General features: G+C 56.1%; 4 protein-coding genes across 4 annotated transcripts; 3 read left to right on the forward strand and 1 right to left on the reverse strand.

Moving 5' to 3' along the window:
* Positions 1 to 1,577: 1,577 nt before the first annotated feature.
* On the reverse strand, positions 1,578 to 2,252 carry CLDN25 (claudin 25). The gene has a single exon (XM_040085190.1). The coding sequence runs from the start codon at positions 2,250 to 2,252 to the stop codon at positions 1,578 to 1,580; it is 675 nt and encodes a 224-aa protein (XP_039941124.1).
* Positions 2,253 to 3,681: 1,429 nt separating this feature from the next.
* LOC120762485 (G protein-activated inward rectifier potassium channel 4-like) lies at positions 3,682 to 6,499 on the forward strand. Its single transcript, XM_040084928.1, has 5 exons — positions 3,682 to 3,767; positions 3,940 to 4,156; positions 4,412 to 4,633; positions 4,739 to 5,924; positions 6,156 to 6,499. The coding sequence occupies exons 1-5, from the start codon at positions 3,682 to 3,684 to the stop codon at positions 6,497 to 6,499; spliced, it is 2,055 nt and encodes a 684-aa protein (XP_039940862.1).
* A 1,838-nt stretch (positions 6,500 to 8,337) lies between these two features.
* Positions 8,338 to 18,972, forward strand: UBE4A (ubiquitination factor E4A). The gene is given in 23 exon segments (XM_040085052.1): positions 8,338 to 8,454; positions 8,603 to 8,767; positions 8,880 to 9,056; positions 9,223 to 9,335; positions 9,899 to 10,051; positions 10,163 to 10,322; positions 10,470 to 10,672; positions 10,883 to 11,074; positions 11,913 to 12,246; positions 12,516 to 12,642; positions 13,601 to 13,706; positions 13,708 to 13,745; positions 13,747 to 13,778; positions 13,781 to 13,906; positions 14,503 to 14,635; positions 15,614 to 15,801; positions 15,887 to 15,987; positions 16,113 to 16,226; positions 16,917 to 17,091; positions 17,234 to 17,414; positions 17,621 to 17,768; positions 18,003 to 18,160; positions 18,315 to 18,972. Coding segments are annotated over 22 exon segments (3,225 nt in total). The 5' UTR covers positions 8,338 to 8,454; positions 8,603 to 8,643; the 3' UTR covers positions 18,457 to 18,972.
* A 155-nt stretch (positions 18,973 to 19,127) lies between these two features.
* Positions 19,128 to 20,368, forward strand: ATP5MG (ATP synthase membrane subunit g). Its single transcript, XM_040085053.2, has 3 exons — positions 19,128 to 19,260; positions 19,476 to 19,636; positions 20,191 to 20,368. The coding sequence occupies exons 1-3, from the start codon at positions 19,197 to 19,199 to the stop codon at positions 20,287 to 20,289; spliced, it is 324 nt and encodes a 107-aa protein (XP_039940987.1). The 5' UTR covers positions 19,128 to 19,196; the 3' UTR covers positions 20,290 to 20,368.

Consider the following 20,368-nt stretch of genomic DNA (forward strand, 5'->3'; position numbering starts at 1 on the left):
CACTTGCAAGCAGTAGGATGTGGTTTGGGAAGAGGAGAGCCCATTTGTTCTGACTTGCGAAACAGTGGCTTTGCCCTGTTTTTGTGCTGCTGCCAGAAGCTGAAATGCCCAGCCCATACCCAAAGCCTGCTTTAAGGGACCAACGAAGAGCATCAGGAGAACAGAGTGGTGCCAAGGACGTCATGGTATTTGGACTGGGCTGGACAGGAGGAGTGTTCCCAGGCTGGAAGCTTTTGCTCACTGCCCTGTCCTCCCATTTCCCAAGGGAGTTGCCACCAAAACAGCCTCTCTGTGCTCCCAGAGTTGGTCAGCCCTCCAAAGGCAGCTGGCCGGGGCTGCAGCTCCTTGGAAGGTGATGGCCAGGAACGCTGCCCCCTCAGTTCTACCTCATTCGAATCTTTTTCAGAACTGAGCACCTGCCTCTCCTTCACTCTCAGCACCAACTCTGTCCCCAGACCCGCAGCATCAGAACTCCCAGGGATGATCACTGTTCCCTTTCCTCGCCCACCCACTCCTTCCTCTCCTCCAACTGAGCAAAGTGCAGGTTTCAAAATGGGACTTAGAAGGAGCGGACTTTGCTTCCCCCAGGAATGCCGCTGCCGGCTGCGCCTTCCTTGAGATGGGTCACGCGCCCACGGCTTTGAGCCTGCAGGGATTAAACCAGCGGTGAACTCAGTTTTCAACCAGTGCCGTAGCAGCGGGCAGGCCCCTGTCAGGACTCCGGGTGCTAATCCAGCCTGATGGTCCATGCTCTTGCTCACAGAGGTGTGTAATCAGCCTTTATTTTTACAGCTGAATCAGGAAAATGTGGAAGGAACAGTTGAGACCAGCAAAAACCCTTTCTTGCCTCTTGTGCACAGGTAAAAGATGCAGTCGAGGAACTTTTGACACAAAGGTCTGTGGCACTTATCGGATTTATCATCTTAGCCATGAGAAGATGAGGCTCCTGCAGGGCACGCGGTCACTGCCATCCCACCTTTGCAGCAGGAGTAGAACTCGGTGCTGCTTTGTCTCTCATTTTCCTCCTTCCCCCTTGTTTTCCATTTTTCTCTCTTTTCCTCCAATCTTTTTTGGACAGACCAAATCATAGCTGCAGCAGCAGTGCTGCCCCTTGCAATTCCCACCCTGCATCCTGCTTCTGCAAGATACAGCTGCATGTTCAGAGCACAGACACACTGTCTACGGACGTGATAATTTATTGCAAATACATCAGAGCGACACAGACATGCAAGGAGAGAGCTGCTACACCGGCACGCAGCATCAGCCACGACAGACTCGGCTCCAGGGGACTCGCCAGGGATGCCAACGCAGTGTCACCCATCAGTGATGATGCCACGGTGTCACCAGCAGTACAAAGTGCTGCCCGCTGCTTGTTGCCTTCCCACCCTTGCTTCTGGTGAGTGCTGCGGGGAAATCTGTTGCTCCTTAACAGAGAAAAAGTGAAACAGACACGCAGAGGAAGGAGAGAAACCTGCAGAGCTGCCATAGCAATTAGCAAATCATCCTGTGAAACAAGCAGGAACCCTCCCTGCCCGGGGAAGAACCACGAGGTGCACAGGGCACAGCACCCTGAGGTCCTAGATGACCAAGTCTGCGTTTTTGGGGTGCAGGTGCTGGCCCCCAGCCAGACCTCGTGCAGCAGGGGCCCGGCGGCAGGCAGGGGCCAGCGGCGCTGAGGTCATCGTGGAGCGGGCGCTGCAGGCAAGGAGCAGCCCGCCGGCGGCAAGGAAGGCTCCAGCAAACCACCCCAGGAAGGTGGCCTCCCCAAACTCCCACCTGGGGACGATGTCGGGGACAGTCTCGTCCCAGAAGTCGAGGACGGTGTTGTAGGCGACCCAGGAGACTGGCACCAGGGTGGTGATCCCTGCCATGCCAAGCGTCACTCCCCCGCCAAGCAGGAGCTGCCGCTTTCGCCCAGGTTTGTCTTCGCAGGCTCTCCAGCCCTCCAGCCCCAGGGCAGCGAGGAGACAGCCCAGCAGCCCCAGCCCGTTGGAGAGGCACATCAGGAGGCGAGAGATGCGCAGCTCGGGAGGCAGCGCCAGGAAGGAGCCGTGGGCTTGGCATTCAACCACCCCCTCCTCCTGGGTGATGCAGACCTGCCAGAGCCCCATGTTCCAGACCTCCAGCTCGTTCAGGTCCAGATTGAGGTTCTTCCAGAGTGGCACGAAGGTGGTGACGCAGGAGCTGATCCATCCGAGGAGAGCCAGCAGCATCCCCCCACCCTGCGCCTTTGCCCACCAGCCCCCGGCCATGCTGTCGCCTCCCCGCTAACCTCCGGGCCCAGATTAGCCACCCTGAGCGGCGGCCGCGGGCATTAACGCTTGTGGAGCAGCGTCCGCCCGGCCGCCGGCCCCGTCTGCCGCCCGGGGGGGCGAATTCAAGCCTGTTCCTCCAACGCCGGGGTGTGGCCACGGTCGTTTTTCAACTGTTGTTGGTTTTTCCACGCTAAAAGGAGAGCCCGGCTCAGCAGGAAAAGCCGGGTGCATCCCCGCGGTGACTCCGGGCTGGGTCCCGCCGGTGCCTCACCGTGCCAGGGAGGGTTAAGCCAAAGCATGCAAATCCTCCGAGCCTTGGTCACCCCGGAGCGAGAGCCTTGGCAAGGAAAGCGATTCTCGGCAGCAACAGCTCCAGCCTCGGTGGGACACGGCTGGCACCCCAGCACAAGTTGCAGGCAGCAGAGAGCCGGCATCAGGCTTTTCTCAGGAGTCACTGCCTCGGTTGGAGGCCTTGATCCTAATTCGGTCATTAATTAAATATGCAAAGGAGTCTTTGAGAGCTGCGTTGAGAACGGGGATATCCGAGGGAGGAAGGAGGTTGCAGATGGGCCCTGCTTCTCACAGGTGGGCATTGAGCACCCTGTCCTGCACCCAGCACTTCACCAGCAGATGAGACTCACGATGCTCGTGTCTGATGGGAGACATCCTGACGCAAACACGAAGCTGGGGAAAACCCATGTACATCAGCTTGGTCCGGTGGAAGGTGTTCCTGTGGCAGGGGGTTGGAGCTGGATTGATCTTTAAGGCCCTTCCCAACCCAAACTGTTCTGGGATTCTATGAAAATTATGAAAAGAAGCATCAGGAGAATCCCAAGTTTGTGCTGGCACTCAGCTCCCATCCTCCCCCACGTGCATTCCCTCCGCGGGGTCCAGCTTGCAGATTCATCTTCCCTGGGAGATTAGCGACTAATCTCTCCTTCATCCGCTGTCTTTTTTATCTGTATTGGGAGCCAGACTGGAAATTACTAAGTCCTGCTGGTCCCGGGGTCCAGCCCTGGTGAGTGTCAGGAGGATCTTTGCAGGGGACTCCCACAAGGAGGGGGTGAGGGAGCACGGACCTCCTTCAACGTGGAAGCACAGACCAGGCAGGAGAAAGGGGATGTTTTCCAGCCCTTGCTGACCATCCCGTTCCTAAGATCAGACAGGGAGCATCATGCCAAGGGCAAGAGCAGGGAAATCCGCCGGGAAACCCCTCCTGCTCCTTCCCCCAGGCATCGGAGCACCTGCTCCTTCCGATTAAATCGTCTCAAGGTAATTGTCCCTGTCATTGAGACAGATTAACGGGTGACCTTCTGCCGCTGGAGCAGGATTGGCGGCCGCCGCCGATCTCCCAGTCCTTCTTTTCCTCCCGCCAGCCACGGTGGCACAGCCCGGCAGAGGATTCCCATCCACAACCGGTGGGAAGATGCCCGGCAGTGGCCGGGGAGCAGCGGGAGCCACAAGCCGAGAACGACGCCTGCCGGGCTGGCAGCCGCTCTGCCTGGACATGAGGTGAGTGTCTCCCGCGCCCAGGGGTCTGGGGGGCCGGGAGGTTGGTCCGGAGAGTGACATCCTCCATCGTCGCACTGAGGACCGCTGGTCCCGCTGCTCTGCAGCGGCAGGGGATGCTCGGCGGAGCCAGAGCGCCAACACCCCCACCCCATCCCCACCCCTATCCCCGCAGGTTTCTGCGCTCCGGGTTACGTTTCCAGGACCATGACATCCCGTCACATCTCCCCGTGGACACCGGCTGGACTCAGCCTGTGCCGAGGAGCCCGGCTATGGGGTCTGCATCTCTCTCACAGGCTGTCCTTCCTCCGCACCTAGGGGCCGTCCATTTCTACTCGGAGCTTCTTAGAGAACCGGCAGCTATCGCCACGGCCTGGAACAACTGTGGAACGGTGCCTTAGGCACTCACCAGGAGCTTGCCGGCTGCCGGGGCTGCTTCCCACCGGGGACGAATGCCTCCTTCCCCGGCCTTGCAACGCAATTACGGCCCCTAATGGGCTTAGCCATCTGGTGCCAGCCCGCGGGCACACGGGCACAGCTCCGGAGCCCCCGGCCAGACCCTGGCCCCTGGGGGTGCGGAGAGGGGCCGAGGCCCCAGGCTGCTTTCCGCGTCCGAAATAACTCCCCGCTTTGTCTCCCCCCGGCAGGACCTCGCTCCCAGCCCAGGGCTGAGCCCCCGCCCCGGCGCCGCCATGGTGCTCCCCAACGCCCGCAACAGCGGCGGCGCCGGCGGCTGGCTGACCCCCGAGGAGCCCCGCGGCCGCAGCAACTCCATCCCCCCGGCGCAGACCCCCACGGCCAAGCACATGCTGGCCTACCTGCCCCGGCCACCCACCGACACCAGCCGGTACGGCACCTTCCCGCAGAAGGTACGGCTCGGCCGAGGCTCTGCGGCACCCTCGGCGCGCGATGCCGCCTGGCGCTCGCTGTTGCCGCCGGTGATTTCTCACCGACGGGCTCCTTTCCCCCCGCAGCCCGATGTCCCGGCCGTCCCCGGGCCTCCGGTGGAGGACGGCGGGCAGCAAGGCGCAGCCACCGCTGCCAAGAGAGGCGCCGCGATGCCAAACTACCCATCTGCACCCCGTCACAGCAGCTTTGTCCCCGGTGAGCCCTCCCTGCCGCCGAGCCGCGGGAGCCTGACCACCCAGCACCACCGTAGCCGGCCGTCCTGGGGCCCGCCGCCTGCCCCGCAAGAGGCGGGTGCCCGCTTGTACCCGCTGCACGCACTGAGCGTGGCCAACATCCCCAACTCCTCACGCGGCAGGACCTCCGCCCGCAGCTCCACCATTCCCACCCCGGAGGGGCTGCAGAGCCGGCGCTGCAAGCTGCTGGAGGAGGACACCCCGATGGTCCAGGCCGGCAAGCGGCAGCGCCAGCGCTATGTGACAAAAATGGGCAAGTGCCAGGTGAATCTGGGCAACATCCAGGAGAAAAAGAGGTTCCTCTCAGACATCTTCACCACCATCGTAGACCTCAAGTACCGCTGGTTCCTCTTCGTCTTCATGATGTGCTACGTCATCACCTGGCTGGTCTTTGGCTTCATCTACTTCTTGGACGCTTGGGTGCGGGGTGACATTGGGCACCAGGGTGACCCCGAGTGGCAGGCGTGCATCGAGAATGTGGATGGCTTTGTCTCTGCCTTGCTCCTCTCAGTGGAAAGCCAGAGGACCATTGGCTATGGCACTCGGATGGTGACGGCCAACTGTGCCGAGGGCGTCATCCTGTTGATAGCGCAGTCCATCGTCGGTTCCATGATCGACGCCATGATGGTTGGCTGCATGTTTGTTAAGATCTCCCGGCCCAAGAAGCGTGCCCAGACCCTCATCTTCAGCAAGAACTGCGTCATCTCCTGCCGGGACGAGAAGCTCTGCCTGATGTTTCGCGTGGGGGACCTGCGGGACAGCCACATGGTGGATGCCAAGATCCGGGCAAAGCTGATCAAGTCCCGTCAGACAGCCGAGGGGGAGTTCATCCCCCTGGGGCAGTCAGAACTGAACCTGGGCTATGACACAGGGGAGGACCGTCTGTTCCTGGTGGAGCCCCAGATCATCTGCCACGTCATCAACCGTCACAGCCCTTTCTGGGACATGTCGGCCGAGTCGCTGCGCCGGGAGCAGTTTGAAATCATCATCATCCTCGAGGGCATCGTGGAAGCCACAGGCAAGTGGTCGGGGTGGGGTGGGGTTGGATCAGGGTGGAGAAGGGTGGCTCCCCCCGGGGTCTTGGAGATGCTGGGCAAACCTGGGCCCAGGAGTGACATCTGGGTGAGAGATGCTCAGGGTCAAAACTGCCTCCAGTGGGCCAGGGGAGATGCGGGGCTGGAAGGCCCTCGTCAGGCAGCAGGGGCTCATCGTGGCCCCCCGGCGCAGCTCAGCCCTTGTCTTGCCGCAGGAATGACGTGCCAAGCCCGCACCTCCTACACAGAGGACGAGATCCTCTGGGGATACCGCTTCCAGCCCTGCATGTCCCTGGAGAAAGGCGCGTTCCAGGTGGACTACAGCCGCTTTGATATGACCTTTGAGGTGCAGACACCAGCGGCCAGCGCCAAGGAGCTGCACGAGATGAAGGAGCTGGAGCAGCAGGAACACTCCACACTCAGCCTCTACTGGGACCACCTGCTGCAGCCCTGCACACTGCCGGGGCCCAGCGAGGATGCTCTGGTGGGGATGAGTGTCCCCGGCAGCGTGGCTGAGGGCACCCAGCACGAGCCACCGGAGCGGGAATTCCCTGCCTGAGCTGCTCCGGGATCGTGGGACGGGCCACCTGGCCGTGCCCCTGCCCGGTTGGTGCCCGTGGGTGCCCCACGCCAACAGTGCCATAGCCCACCCTCCTCTGGGGGCTGAGCCCTTGTGTCCTCACCCCCCGTGTTCCCCCAGCTGCAGCCGCAGGGCGTTATTTTTGTTAAGTTGTTCTTTTGTAACAAGGAATATGAGGCGTAACTAGTGGGCAAGTAAAAGCTGTTCATGACAAAACCACCCGACCTTCAGCCACGTTTGTTCTGGAGGAACCCTCGGGGGGCTGGGCAAAAAAGAGGCAGAGCCCAGAGCCCCCCAGCGCCGTGGGCTCAGTCCTGCACTACCTCATGGACCCTGACATAGCCCCACATCCCCCCAAAACCCCAAACTGCCCCCCCTCCCTGCCTGACGTGGTGCCCCAGGACTCCCCCAGCATGAAAGTGTTGCACTGGGTTGGTGCTGTGAGAGGCTGGACACGATGTAGTAGAATTAAATTATTAATATTAATTTAAAGTAAATTAATTAATACACAGTAGAATTAAATTAATAATATAGGAATGCCATTACCAGAGTCACCTGCAGCACCTGGCAGGGCAGTGCCTGGATTGAAAAAAAAAATCAATGTGTATGCAGGCTCTGGCTGGGCTGGGAACCCTCCCTGTAAGTCCCCAGCCAGCTTTGCCTCAGGGACTGTTCCATGGGTTGCAGAATAACCCTTTGGATTTAACCCCCTTTGTCCGTCTTTGCTTTTCCTCTGTCAATCTTCCTTTGTATCTCCCCATAGAGTCTTGGGGAGGGTATTTTCTGACCTCACCTGAAATCTATCCTACTGAGAAGGGTGAGGTGGGAGGGATGGAGCAGCTGCGGAGGCCCTGGGGGTCAGCCCAGCACAGAAGGGAGGGATGTGGAGGATGTAATATAAACATGTACATCAGTGTCCCCTCACCACACCCCCCTGCAGCCCCAGCCCAAATCCCCTACAAACATAAAACTCTCTGCACAAGAAAAAGTTAAAAAAAAAAAAAAAAAAAAAATCTGCAAACAAGTGTTTGTAGGTGCAAAGTTAATAAGGGTCAATACATGCGTGATTCAATATAAAATTTTTATCTGCCTATTAAGAGGTTGATTTACATATCATTAATATTAAAATGCAGGCCACTGAGCGAATAACAAACACAAACTCGCTCATGGCACAGGCGGTCATGTTTCACAGCACGGGACGTGCCCGGGTCCCACCGAGCTGGGCTAGATTCATGTCCCTGTCCCTGTCCCAGTCTCTGTTCCAGTCCCTGTCCCTGTCCCAGTCCCAGTCCCAGTCCCAGTCCCAGTCCCTGTCCCTGTCCCTGTCCCTGTCCCAGTCTCTGTCCCTGTCCCAGTCCCAGTCCCAGTCTCTGTCCCTGTCCCAGTCTCTGTCCCTGTCCCAGTCCCATCCCTGTCCCTGTCCCTGTCCCTGTCCCTGTCTCTGTCCCTGTCCCTGTCCCTGTCCCCGTCCCTGTCCCTGTCTCTGTCCCAGTCCCTGTCCCTGTCCCAGTCCCTGTCCCTATCCCTGTCCCAGTCCCTGTCCCTGTCCCTGTCTCTGTCCCAGTCCCTGTCCCAGTCCCTGTCCCAGTCCCAGTCTCTGTCCCTGTCCCTGTCCCTGTCTCTGTCCCCGTCCCTGTCTCTGTCCCAGTCCCAGTCCCAGTCCCTGTCCCAGTCCCAGTCTCTGTCCCTGTCCCTGTCCCTATCCCTGTCCCAGTCCCAGTCTCTGTCCCTGTCCCTGTCCCTGTCCCAGTCCCTGTCTCCGTCCCCGTGGAGCCGCAGGTGTCGTTCCCCCTGCCGGTCGCCAGGAGTCGCTGCCGCCTTTCCTGCCCACGGTTCCCAAGTTCCGCCTCCCCGTGCTTCACCTCCGTCGCGTCACGGTGACGTCATTTGCTGTGCGACGCCGTGACGCGCAGAGCTCTCCGGCGGCGGCCGAGGTGGGAGCGGATTGGGTTGGGTTGGGTTGGGTTGGGTTGGGTTGGGTTGGGTTGGGATGGGACCGGACCGGAGCCACCGCACCGAGCGGGACGAGCCCGCCGCGCCCGGGGGAGCGGGCCTGGGCCCTGACGGCGACCCTCCCCGCAGCCTTGCCCCGGCTCACCCGTATGGCGCGGCCCTGAGGGGAGATGACCGACCAGGAGAACAACAACAGCATCTCCAGCAACCCCTTCGCCGCCCTCTTCGGCTCCGTCGCTGCCGCCAAGCACTTCGCCGCTGTCCAGAAGCAGCAGCAGCTACGGCAGCTGACAGGTGGGGAGGTCGAGCCTGGCTCTGGGGCAGGGGCTGGCCTCGTGGGGAGGGGGCAAGGCGGTCCGCTGGGGCACGGGCTGTCCCCCGAGACGCTGAGGGCTCTGTCATGCAGGCGAGGAGACTTCCATCAGCCAGGATGACTCCGACAACAGTGTCTCCGAAAGCCTGGATGACTGCGACTATTCGGTGGCTGAGATCAGCCGCTCATTCCGCTCGCAGCGAGAGCTCTGTGAGCAGCTCAACATCAACCACATGATCCAGAGGATCTTCCTCATCACCTTGGACAACAGTGAGCCCGGGAATCCCCTGGTTTGGTGGGGGCTGCGGTACAGGCTGGGGCAGCTCTGCTGGCAAGGGGCAGTGCCATGTGCAGCAGCTGGGGCCGTGCTAGGGGCAGGTTCTGCCTGCAGGTTCCCCATCTGTGTGGGTAGAACAGGTCCCTCTGCCCTTCCCAGGTGACCCCAGCATGAAGAGTGGGAACGGGATCCCAGCACGCTGTGTATACTTGGAGGAAATGGCTGCAGACCTGGATGACCAGGACTGGCTGGACATGGACAATGTGGAGCAGGTAGGGACGCCTGCCTGGGGCCATCTGCAGACTCTGTTTTCTCAGAACATACATATGATGTATCACAAATCCTTTTCCAAAATCTGGCACGAAGCTGCCACTCGCTGTTTTGCTGAAAATGACCGTGAGATTTTTGTGATGTGATACTCAGAAAAGTGTAGAATTTGGGGAATCCAGCCCTTCCTCCTGGAGGCTGCAGGAGTTTGCTGCCCTGCAGGTCTGGGGGGCGTGGGGGGGGAAGGGAAGAAAAAACAGAGAACTCAGTCAACTGTGTCCATGCACACACTCATCTTCATTTGCAGCTGTATCAGTCTTTCCTGCCAAGGATTTCAGTGGAAATGGTTTCTGTTGGGGGTACTGTGATTGCATGAGGGGCTGGAGGATTTGCTTAGCCCAGAAGCAGCTGAGGGTTCTCACTCCAGCACTCTGTTACTTAATGAGGGATAGGGAGAGCTCTTCCCAGCCCGAATCAATTAGCCTGTGTGGTGTGGAGCTTTCTTTTCTGGAGGGATCAGCTCTGTGCTGGGGCTGTGTCACTGTAGCTCATCTCTGTTGGTGTCCAGGCCCTGTTCACCCGCCTGCTGCTACCGGAGCCCGGGAGTCACTTGATCCACATGACCTCTGCCAGCACCCAGAACCTCTCTGCTGACCGTGACGCTGGGGAGAGGCACATCCTGCGCTACCTCTATGCCTGCTTCCGCAGGGCACGGGAAGAGGTGGGCACAGGCTGCTGAGGAGGAAGGCAGCTCAGTCACTCCAGCTCTGGAGTGACTGAGCTAAAGTTGTAATGACCAGGGTGCCAACACTGCCTCGTTCTCCTTGCCCAGATAACCAAGGTCCCAGAAAATCTTCTGCCCTTTGCGGTGCGCTGCCGCAACCTGACAGTGTCAAACACTCGTACTGTCCTTCTCACCCCGGAGATCTACGTCAACCAGAACGTGTATGAGCAGCTGGTGGACCTGATGCTGGAGACTCTGAGAGGGGCACGTAAGTTCCTCAGCGCTGCGAGGCTGCCCTGGAGCATCGTGGAGTTGGGTGAAGCTTTGGCTCCCCTTGCTGCCAAAAGGGGGGGTCGTGTTTGGGTTGGTTTGGCTGATGGAACACTGTGGGTGATGGCCTTGTATTTCCTGCCAGAGTTTGAAGACATGACCGAGTTTCTCGAGGAGGTAATAGAAGCCTTAACAGTGGACGAGGAGGTGCGGACATTTGGGGAGGTCATGGTTCCTGTGTTTGACATTCTGCTGGGGAGAATCAAGGAACTGGACCTCTGCCAGATCCTGCTGTACACATACCTCGATGTACTCCTGTACTTCACAAAGCAGAAGGACATAGCAAAGGTGGGTACCTGTGGCAGGAGCCTTTTGCAGGGGCAGATTTACAAGACCTGATCTGCAGAGGCCAAACCAGCAGTGTGGTGTAACAACACCCGATGTGTGTAGTCATACCTCTTCCCTCCCTTCTCATTACCTGTCACAAACCAATCAGTTTGTTGGGGTTTTTTATTGGGATTTTGGACAACAGTCAGCGTGTCCTGATGTGTTCCCCAGGTTTTTGCTGGCTACATCCAGCCCAAGGATCCCAGCAATGGACAGATGTACCAGAAGACTTTGCTTGGTGCCGTTTTAAATATCTCCTGCTTGTTGAAGACCCCTGGAGTGGTGGAGAACCATGGCTACTTTCTGAATCCATCCCGATCCAGCCCACAGGAGATTAAAGTGCAGGAATCCAACATACATCAGGTGGGGGAAGCAGGGCAGTTCTGCTTCCTGCAGTGTTAGTGGTCTCTCATAGCATGAGGGTTCGAGACGTGGTATCGGGGCTTGAGTTGCACCACTGCTTCAGGAATAGCCTGGCTTGCAACTAGGCATGTCCCAAAACTGCTTTTGAATTCTCCAGGTAGAGCATGGAAACAGTTTTGCCAACTGCCTTGGGTGGTTCTAAACTAAGTCTTTGTATCTTAACGAAGTTGCTTGAGCTTTTGGAAAACGGGTGGATGGTACTGGTGGAACAAACATCAGTAACTTGAGGTGCTACCCAGAGATCATCTATCTCAGGTGTTGCAATGACCAGGGAGTAGTTTTCAGTACCTGTCCTGTAACTAAAACACTAATTGATTCCCCAGTTGAGAAACTGACAGGCAACATTGTCTCTCATTATGCAAGTAAATTTCTTCCTCAGAGGAACACCACTAGGAATGTTCCAGTAGGTCAGGAGTGAAACATGGGGATGCAGGATACAAATACAGGAGTGAACTGGGATGCAGAGGTCATCCCTGAGAGGGGCTTTCCCACTCAAGAGTTCTTTCAAGCTGTCAAAAATAGGCAAAAAATTTTGCGTTTAATCTATATGAGAACACATTGTGTCAGCTGTGCTTTTGGGGACATTCGTAATTGTTGTTTGCTGCCAGCCCAAGGATCTGACCTGCTTGTAACACGTGTGTGTGATGGGTGATACACGGAGTGTCCTGAGGAGCAGGACGTGGTCTGCAGCCAGAAAGGGTCTGATAGTGGTAATATCACAGAGGCAAAAGAACAAACCCCAAGGACTCATTCAGCTGTGTTGTGTTTCCTGTAACAGTTCATGGCCCAATTCCATGAGAAGATCTACCAGATGCTAAAGAACCTGTTGCAGTTGTCTCCAGAGACGAAGCACAGGATTCTCTCCTGGCTGGGAAACTGCCTCCATGCGAATGCGGGCCGCACCAAAATTTGGGCTAACCAGATGCCAGAGATTTTCTTCCAGATGTACGCCTCAGATGCCTTCTTCCTCAACTTGGGGGCTGCCCTTCTGAAGCTGTGCCAGCCCTTCTGCAAACCCAGATCTCCAAAGCTGCTAACCTTCAACCCTACCTACTGTGCTCTGAAGGAGCTGAACGAAGAGGAGAGGAGGAGCAAGAACGTACACATGAAAGGTACACCTAAACATTGGGGACTAAGGGAACAGGGAAGGGGATCTCCTCAGGTCCCCACTTTACCCAGTAGTGCCCTCTCAGTTCGTGCCATTAGGGTTAGGGGAGAATTACAAGTGTGACTAGAGAAGAGCAAGAAGAGAGCTGAATGCAAATAAGACACTGCCAGCATCACCAGGAGTCATTTTGTGTCCTCAGGAGGGACCCTCTCAAGCCCTCTCCTCACCAGCATTGTTGGGTAGGATCTGATGCAGAGGTGCTTTTCCTTACAGGTTTGGAAAAAGAAACATGTTTAATCCCTGCTCTGAGTGAGCAAGAGCCGCAGTTTGCAAACAGCTACAACCTGGTGACGGAAAACCTGGTGCTCACGCAGTATACCCTGCACTTGGGGTTTCACAGGTACTTGCTTTCAGTTTCCCTGGGGCCGTTTTCCACCCATGTGCAGCTGTGGACATTTTAGTAAATAGTCTGAACATAGGGCAGCCAGCTGAGCTGCTGCGTGAACTTTAGCCTGACTGACTGCAGGGAGAAATTTTGCTCACGTTTTTGCTAATCAGGATACACTCAGGCGTTAAACAATCATTGCAGGTTTTGGTTCTCAAATCCCCTTGGCCTTTCTGCAAGTGTTTTATCCTAATAAAGGAGTCTTACAGGTTCCATGTTATTTATAGAGCAACAGCCAACTGCTGGGTATTTGTAGGTTGCTCCATTACCCCCTCCCTTTGGGGCAGAAGCCGCTGGCACCTTCCTTCACTACTAGAGAACATGCAGGTAGGCAGAGGCAACCTGCCCACTGGGAGTGACCTAACGGCTCTGACAGCTGGGCTGTATGTGAAACAGCAATGTGAGGTAGCTGTCATCTTCTAGGAGAGGATTTTCTGGACACCAACACACTCTGTTTTGCACAGCTTCCCTTTGCAAATCGTTGCCTAGATACTGTGAGGTCATGGCTGATCCAAGCAGAGTCCCCTTCTGGTTTATTCTCTAAATATAGACATTGACAAAAAAGTTATTATGCAAGTGGCTTGTTGCTGGGAAACAGAATTGTCACCTTGCAGGCGTCTCTGGGCTGTGTTGGATCCCTGCCCTCAGTGACCCAAGGGAGCTCAGTGCTGCAGAGGGCTCTGCCATGTCCCCAGGCCGCTCTGCAGGCGCCATGGTCCCACACAGGGTCTTGTACCCACCCAGGTGCTGCCAAGCCTTTCCCCAAGACTTCCCATTGCCAGAGCCCCAGACAGAGTACCCTCAGGAAATTACTGAGTCCACTAGCACAAAACAGTCCCCCACCAGCTTCTGCATTGGTGAGGCAGGATGTCTGTCTGCCTGTCTCCTTAGCCCCTCCTTGCCTCCTTTCCAGGTTGCACGACCAGATGGTAAAGATAAACCAAAGCCTTCACCGCCTGCAAGTGGCATGGCGAGAAGCTCAGCAGAGCTCCAGCCCTGCTGCTGACAGCCTCAGGGAAGCAGTTTGAGCGCCTGATGACCATCTATCTCTCCACCAAACGGCAAGACGGAACCGCAGATGCTGCAGAACTGCTGAACCTGCAGGTGTCCATGGCAGTGCTGCTGGTGCAGCTGGCTGTGGGGAACCATGGGACGGAGCCGCTGGAGCTGACCTTCCCGCTGCCGGAGGTGGAGCACAGTGCACTGGCCTACGTGCCAGGTGAAGCCACGGGGCCTGCTGGGGGTCTGTGCCAACGACTGCCGTACATGAGCATTGGAAGAGCTCATGTATGGAAGAGCACTTGCCTGAGCAAGTGCTTCCCTGGCCAGGGCAGGACATGGTGCTACCACTGACATTGTGCAGAATATTCTCATTGAAGAGGATGACTTAGAAAATTGGGGGCTGTTTGAGGGGCCATACTTAGGGTAGTGAAGCTGCTGACCTTTTAGGAGCCCTACTCATTGGCAAGCGGCAAGTTCTACATTGATTTAGTGTTTTTTCTATGTGTAAACTCTTTTTTCTGGACCCTGCTTCAGGGCTCTTCCCTTGGTGGTTGTGTAAGCATGTGTCATTACCAGACATGCTGGATTCCCCCCATAATTGACCTCACTTCTGGGAGGGAAGAGGGAAAGTGAATCCCGGACGTTACTCATGCCATCAGGCTGGGCGTCCTTCTCCATGGCAGGTTCTAATACAGCTTGTTAATTATCAATACTTAATCAGCATCAGGGTGATGAGGGGAGAGTGGATGGGAGGCTGGAAGAGGACAAGGTGAGCTGCCTTGGGAGGAGCTCAGCTACAATCTCTGTTTCCAGAGTTCTTTGCCGACAATTTGGGCGACTTCTTCATTTTCCTGCGGCGTTTTGCTGATGACGTCTTGGAGACTTCTGCTGATTCCCTGGAGCATATCCTTCACTTTGTTACTGTTTTCATGGGTGATGTGGAGAGGTAGGTGCAGCCCTGGGTGCTTGTTGCAAAATGCCCAAGGTGATCAAGCGAGTAGAAATTGCAGCGCTGTCTTGAGGCTTGGTTTGTGTGGCTGCGAGCAGTTTGATCTTTTTGGAGCAGCTGAAATCTGCCTGCAGGAGGCACAAAGGGACAAAGACCTGCCTGGCAGCCACAGGCTTCATCTAAGATTCTAATGGGATTTGGTGCTTAAATATGTGTGTTTGGTTGTATGATGCCGAAACCTCACCAGCTACAGCCGTTTTGTATTTGTTAAAGGGAGCTCCTGGGATTGATCTGTTGTCCTCTGAACAGAATTGAGTAGTTCTATTGATCTTCCTCATAAGACACCACCTGCTTTCTGTATTTCTGCTGTTTGTTCATTTACACTCATGTGTAAATGCAGTGAGCTCCTGGCAGCAGCAGGTGGAGATTTCCTGTGGTAGGCAGCTCTCACGGTTCCTGCTGTCCGCAGGGAATGGAGGCTGTAGTTCTTCCTGGCAATCCCCTACAGCATCACATGGGACAGGTGGTTTGGCTTCTACCCCACAGGTGCAGCAGAGGTATACTCTGATCTCAGTGCTTGGTGCTGGACAGGAGATGCAGCAGGCAAAGCACTTGGATTTGCAGGGCGAAAAGAAAGCAGGTCCATGGGCAATAGGAAAACAGCTGGGATGACTGGTGGGGTTTGCTCCGGAGCTCCAGCTGACAAACAGGCATTGGGCTGTAAGTGGGAGAGCTGCTGTGGGAGGGCTCAGAACAGCAGCTTGGCTGTTCCCACACTCTCTGGCCTCTGCCTGAGATTCCACTGTGGCATGGAGTCCGTGCAAGTGAATACCGACCCAGGGCTGGCTTTACAGACGGTCTGCAGCAATCAGGCACTTGAGCATGGATGAGCACAGCTCCCAGAGTGATTTCCTGAACAGCTCCATTCTGCACCATGGCCATGCCATCCTGGATTTGCTTTGTTTTCTCTTGCAGGATGAAAAATCCTCACCTGCGAGCTAAGCTGGCTGAGGTGTTGGAAGCTGTGATGCCTCACCTGGATCAGGCTCAGAACCCACTCGTCTCAAGTGTGTTTCATCGCAAGCGAGTGTTCTGCTCTTACCAGCATGCTGCCCACCTGGCTGAGGCACTCATCAAAGTCTTTGTGGATATCGAGTTTACGGGTAAGCGCAGAACAGGGACAATTGTGTTCTCTGTGTAGCACCTGTGAGGGACTGTCACTTGAAAGGTTCTTTGGCTTGTGCCCAGGTGACCCACACCAGTTTGAACAGAAGTTCAACTACCGCCGTCCCATGTATCCCATCCTGAGGTACATGTGGGACACTGATTCCTACCGGGACAGCATAAAGGTGAGGCGAGAGGTGCATGTCTGAGTGTGCCACCTGAGTGTGCAGCTCACATGGGCGGTCACGTGGATCCATGTCCTGCCATTGGGGCTGTGCTGCAGAATTCGCTGTTCTTCCTTTCCTTGCAGGCTCTGGCTGATTATGCCTCAGAGAACCTGGAGGCAATGAATCCTCCTCTCTTCTTGCGCTTCCTTAACCTGCTCATGAACGATGCCATTTTCCTGTTGGATGAAGCCATACAGGTGGGGCTGAGCTCGCATGCCACCAGCGTCACATAAACAAGTTCACAGTTCTTTGGTACGATACAGACCTGCAGAACAGGGCTGGCCTGCCTGGCCCTGTGCTAGGTCTCTGCAGTAGGTACTATGCAGGAAGCAATCCCAAGATGGTGTGGCCAGTGTCCTTGGGAGAAGGGGTGAAGGCAGGAGGAAGGGTCTGTCTGTGGGTTACCCTTCCTTCCTTTGGGTTTAGGAGGCAGCTCAGAACCAAGAGGAGCAAAAGGGCTTTTTCTGATCAAAAAGGAAGCTCACTGGGAAATCTGCCTGTTGCTAGTCTGCATACGCTTGGGCTTTAAACAATCACTATGGGTTTTGATTCCCAAATCCCCTTGGCCTTTCTGCAAGTGTTTTATCCTAATATAATAAAGGCCATTTGTCTCCAGGCAGTTCTCCTTTGGGATTACAGGGGCATTCCAGGTGCCCTCATGTCCCTGGTGTGTGTTGAATGTCTCTCCACTCCTTTCAGAGCTGCTGTTGCTGCTAGGAAGGACTTTTTTGGGGAGTTTTGGGGAGCTATTACCTGACAGAGAAGTGATTGCTGGAAGGCCAGCAGATTAGATGGGTGATAAGGGTGTTGCCCAACTGGTTTTCAGCGTGTCTGGACCTCCTTGGTATTGCCACCCACCCAAACACTCCATGTGTTCTGTCTTGCAGTACCTCAGCAAGATCAAAGTTCAGCAGATTGAGAAGGACCGAGGCGAGTGGGACAGCCTGTCCCCAGAGGCTCGCCGCGAGAAGGAGTCCAGCCTGCAGATGTTTGGTCAGCTGGCGCGTTTCCACAACATCATGTCCAATGAAACCATTGGCACGCTGGCTTTCCTGACTTCAGGTAAGGAAAATGGCCCTTCTTGCCTGCCAGGATCTAGAGAAGAGCCCTGCCCCAGGGAGTGAGCAGGCAGGAACTTGGTTTCAGTGTGGTCAGATCAGGATGGAATTGCTGTGAATTTGCAAACTGTTGTTTTCCTTTCCAGAGATCAAGTCCCTGTTTGTGCATCCTTTCCTTGCCGAGCGCATCATCTCCATGCTCAACTACTTCCTGCAACACCTGGTTGGGCCTAAAATGGGAGCTTTGAAGGTGAAGGATTTCAGTGAGTTTGACTTCAAGCCACAGCAGCTCGTGTCTGACATCTGCACCATCTACCTAAATCTTGGGTAGGTGATGAGGGGAGCGAGCCTGTCGGTGGCAGGAGCCGTGCAGAGCCATCTTGGTGATACTGGGGGAGAAATGCTTAGTTACACTGGTGCTTTTCTTTAGCTTTGAGTTCTTTGCTATGGGAATGTGGCTGCTGTGGGGACTGTGTTGCAGCCCTGATAAGTGGAGATTCTTAAACCTTTCTCTCACATAATCTGTGGTGCAGGGATGAAGAAAACTTCTGTGCCACAGTCCCCAAGGACGGCCGCTCCTACTCACCGATGCTCTTTGCCCAGACTGTGCGAGTTCTGAAGAAGATTAACAAGCCTGGCAACATGATAGTGTCTTTTAGTAACCTGGCTGAGAGGATCAAGGTGAGCACTGGAAAGAATTTAACATGCAAAAAAAGATAGAGCTGGTTCCCTGTGTCCTTTTCCTTCGGAGTATTGCTGCATCTTTGCTGTGGAGCTGGATTTCTGGGAGTGGAGCTTGTCCAAGGTCCAAGTGGGGCAGCTGGGAGGATTCCCTGCCTGCACGGACCTGTGAGTGCTCCCTGGTTTTTAAAGAACAGGGAGGCCAAATCCCTCAAAGCCATGTGTCCTCCCTAGTCTCTTGCAGACCGGCAGCAGCAGGAAGAGGAGACATACGCAGATGCCTGTGATGAATTCCTGGATCCAATTATGAGCACTCTGATGTCAGACCCTGTGATCCTGCCCTCCTCACGTGTCACCGTGGACCGATCGACTATAGCCCGACACCTCCTCAGGTGTGCAACACAGCCCTTATACCTAGATACTTTTGGGGATCTCTTTCACATATCCAATGACTCTTCCTAGCCTCTCTGTTTTTTTTTTTTTTTTTTTTTTTAATCTTTAGCACCAGGAGTGCCCAAGTAATCTCCTTGATGTTTTATTTTTCAGCGATCAGACAGATCCTTTCAATCGGAGTCCCCTCACTATGGACCAGATCAGACCAAACACAGAGCTAAAAGAGAAGATCCAGCAATGGCTTGCAGAGAGGAAAAAGCAGAAGGAGGAGGAGCTGGAGGACTCGCTGAACTAAAAACCAGGATCTCATCTCAAAACTTCCAGTCACGGGCGAGATCACAGTCATTAGGGTGGCTAGAGCCGCCACCCTAATGACAACTGCATTTAGTGCATTTGCCACCACCTTTGGAGTCTCTCCTCAGACCTTCCCTGCCAGCCTTTGTTCTCTCTTTTCCTTTCAAGACTCTCTCTTTAATACTAAGACTTTCCACTGCACTACAGCTTTGAGTCTCAGCCTCGGGAGAAGAACACAGCCTCCTCATGATGTGGTGCCCTGACCCTCTATTACCTGCTCTTTGTGTTGGCTACATTCTTTTCCAGCAGCACCAAAAGCCTCCCTCTGTTCTGTGTTTAAACTGCAAGCATCTTTCACTTGGTGAAAGCAATGCCTCCAGCCGCTCCCAGAGTGGGATGGGGGGATCAGCAGGAGGGGGACCTTTTGCCAACTTGTGCCAGGGGTGTAGCAGGGTTTACTTCCCTGGTGAGCACTGGAATGGAAGGTGTTGGAAATTAAACATAGAGATAATCTTAAGAGCTGGTGGTGGAGGTCTGGCAGTGCCAGGGGCTGTAGAAAAGCCTCTTTGGGTTCGGTACAGGGGTCGGCGTGGTCTCGGCACTGCGCGGGTCTCGAACCCGGGGATCCGGCGCGGCCCCGCCCCGCCCCGCCCCGCGCACGTGGCCCGGGGTCCTCGCTGCGGGCTGCCCGCGGCAAACGCCGGCTGCAGTGACCGGCGGTGACATTGAGCGCGCGCAGCGATGGCGAAGGCCGCCCAGGGGCTCGTGCAGCGGCTCGTGCAGCGCGGGCCGGAGCTGATCGGGGGTGAGGGACGGGAAGGGGGACGGGAGCGGGGAGGGAACGGGCTTGCAGGGAGCGGAGTTGGAACGGGATGGGCTGAGCTGAGCGAGAGCGGGCCGGGCCGAGCGGAGAGGAGGGGATGGGGAACAGGTCTACCGGCAGTGGGGCTGGGCCCGGGGAGGCGTCGCGGGCTCCCGCCCTTGGGAAAACACCGTCCGATCCGGTCCCCCTCCCCGCAGCCGCCGTGACGTACTCCAAGCCGCGCTTGGCCACGTTCTGGTACTACGCCAAGGTGGAGCTGGCCCCGCCGACCCCCGCCGAGATTCCCCGGGCCATCGACAGCATGAAGGGCCTGGTCAGGGCCTTCCAGAGCGGCCGCCTGACGCAGCTCACTGTCAAGGTACCGGCCGGGGCGGTGCTGAGGAACCGCTCTTAGCCACCCAGGAAATGCTCTGCTCCTTCCTTGGGAAGCAGTGGGAACTCTTGTCAACGGTATACAAAGCTCACGGAATTCAGGGGCCCAGAGTTTAAAGTGTTTTATTTTATCGGCTTTGCTTTAATTCTTCCCTGCCTGGACCAGGCAGTGATTGTTCCCCTCCGGTCTCATCGTTTTCTGTCCCAGGGAAGGGAGTATGTAGGTGGCAGAATGAGCCTAGCCCTCTGAATCGGCTATGTCATTGGTTGGCCTTGAAATTAGTGTGTTTCCGTGTGTGGGCTAAGAAATTATCCTTGAAAGGGCTGTAAAAAGCCACGAACAACAGGTGTAAGCGTACGTACTGTTGTAGAACATCTCTGTGATGGGACAGGTTGAGGGGCGGCCAAACACAGCACGCACTCTGCTCCCCTTCTGGGTTTTTGCCTTGAGAACGGCTGGCGGGCATGGATGTCGCAGTGGGAATGAGGGAGGAGCTGTTGTGAGAGTGTGGGATCTAACCAGTGGCTTTTTCCTTTCAGGACGCACTGAGGAATGGCTTGGTGGCCACGGAAGTGCTGATGTGGTTTTACATCGGGGAGATTATTGGCAAGGGTGGCATCATTGGGTACAACGTGTGAGCACTGACTTCAGCAACGCCAGCGGCGCCACAGTGCTGGGTCTGTAATGGGGTCTGTGACAATAAAACTCAAGAGCCCA

Source organism: Hirundo rustica, chromosome 23, assembly GCF_015227805.2.
Source record: "Hirundo rustica isolate bHirRus1 chromosome 23, bHirRus1.pri.v3, whole genome shotgun sequence".
NCBI classification, from domain to species: domain Eukaryota; kingdom Metazoa; phylum Chordata; class Aves; order Passeriformes; family Hirundinidae; genus Hirundo; species Hirundo rustica.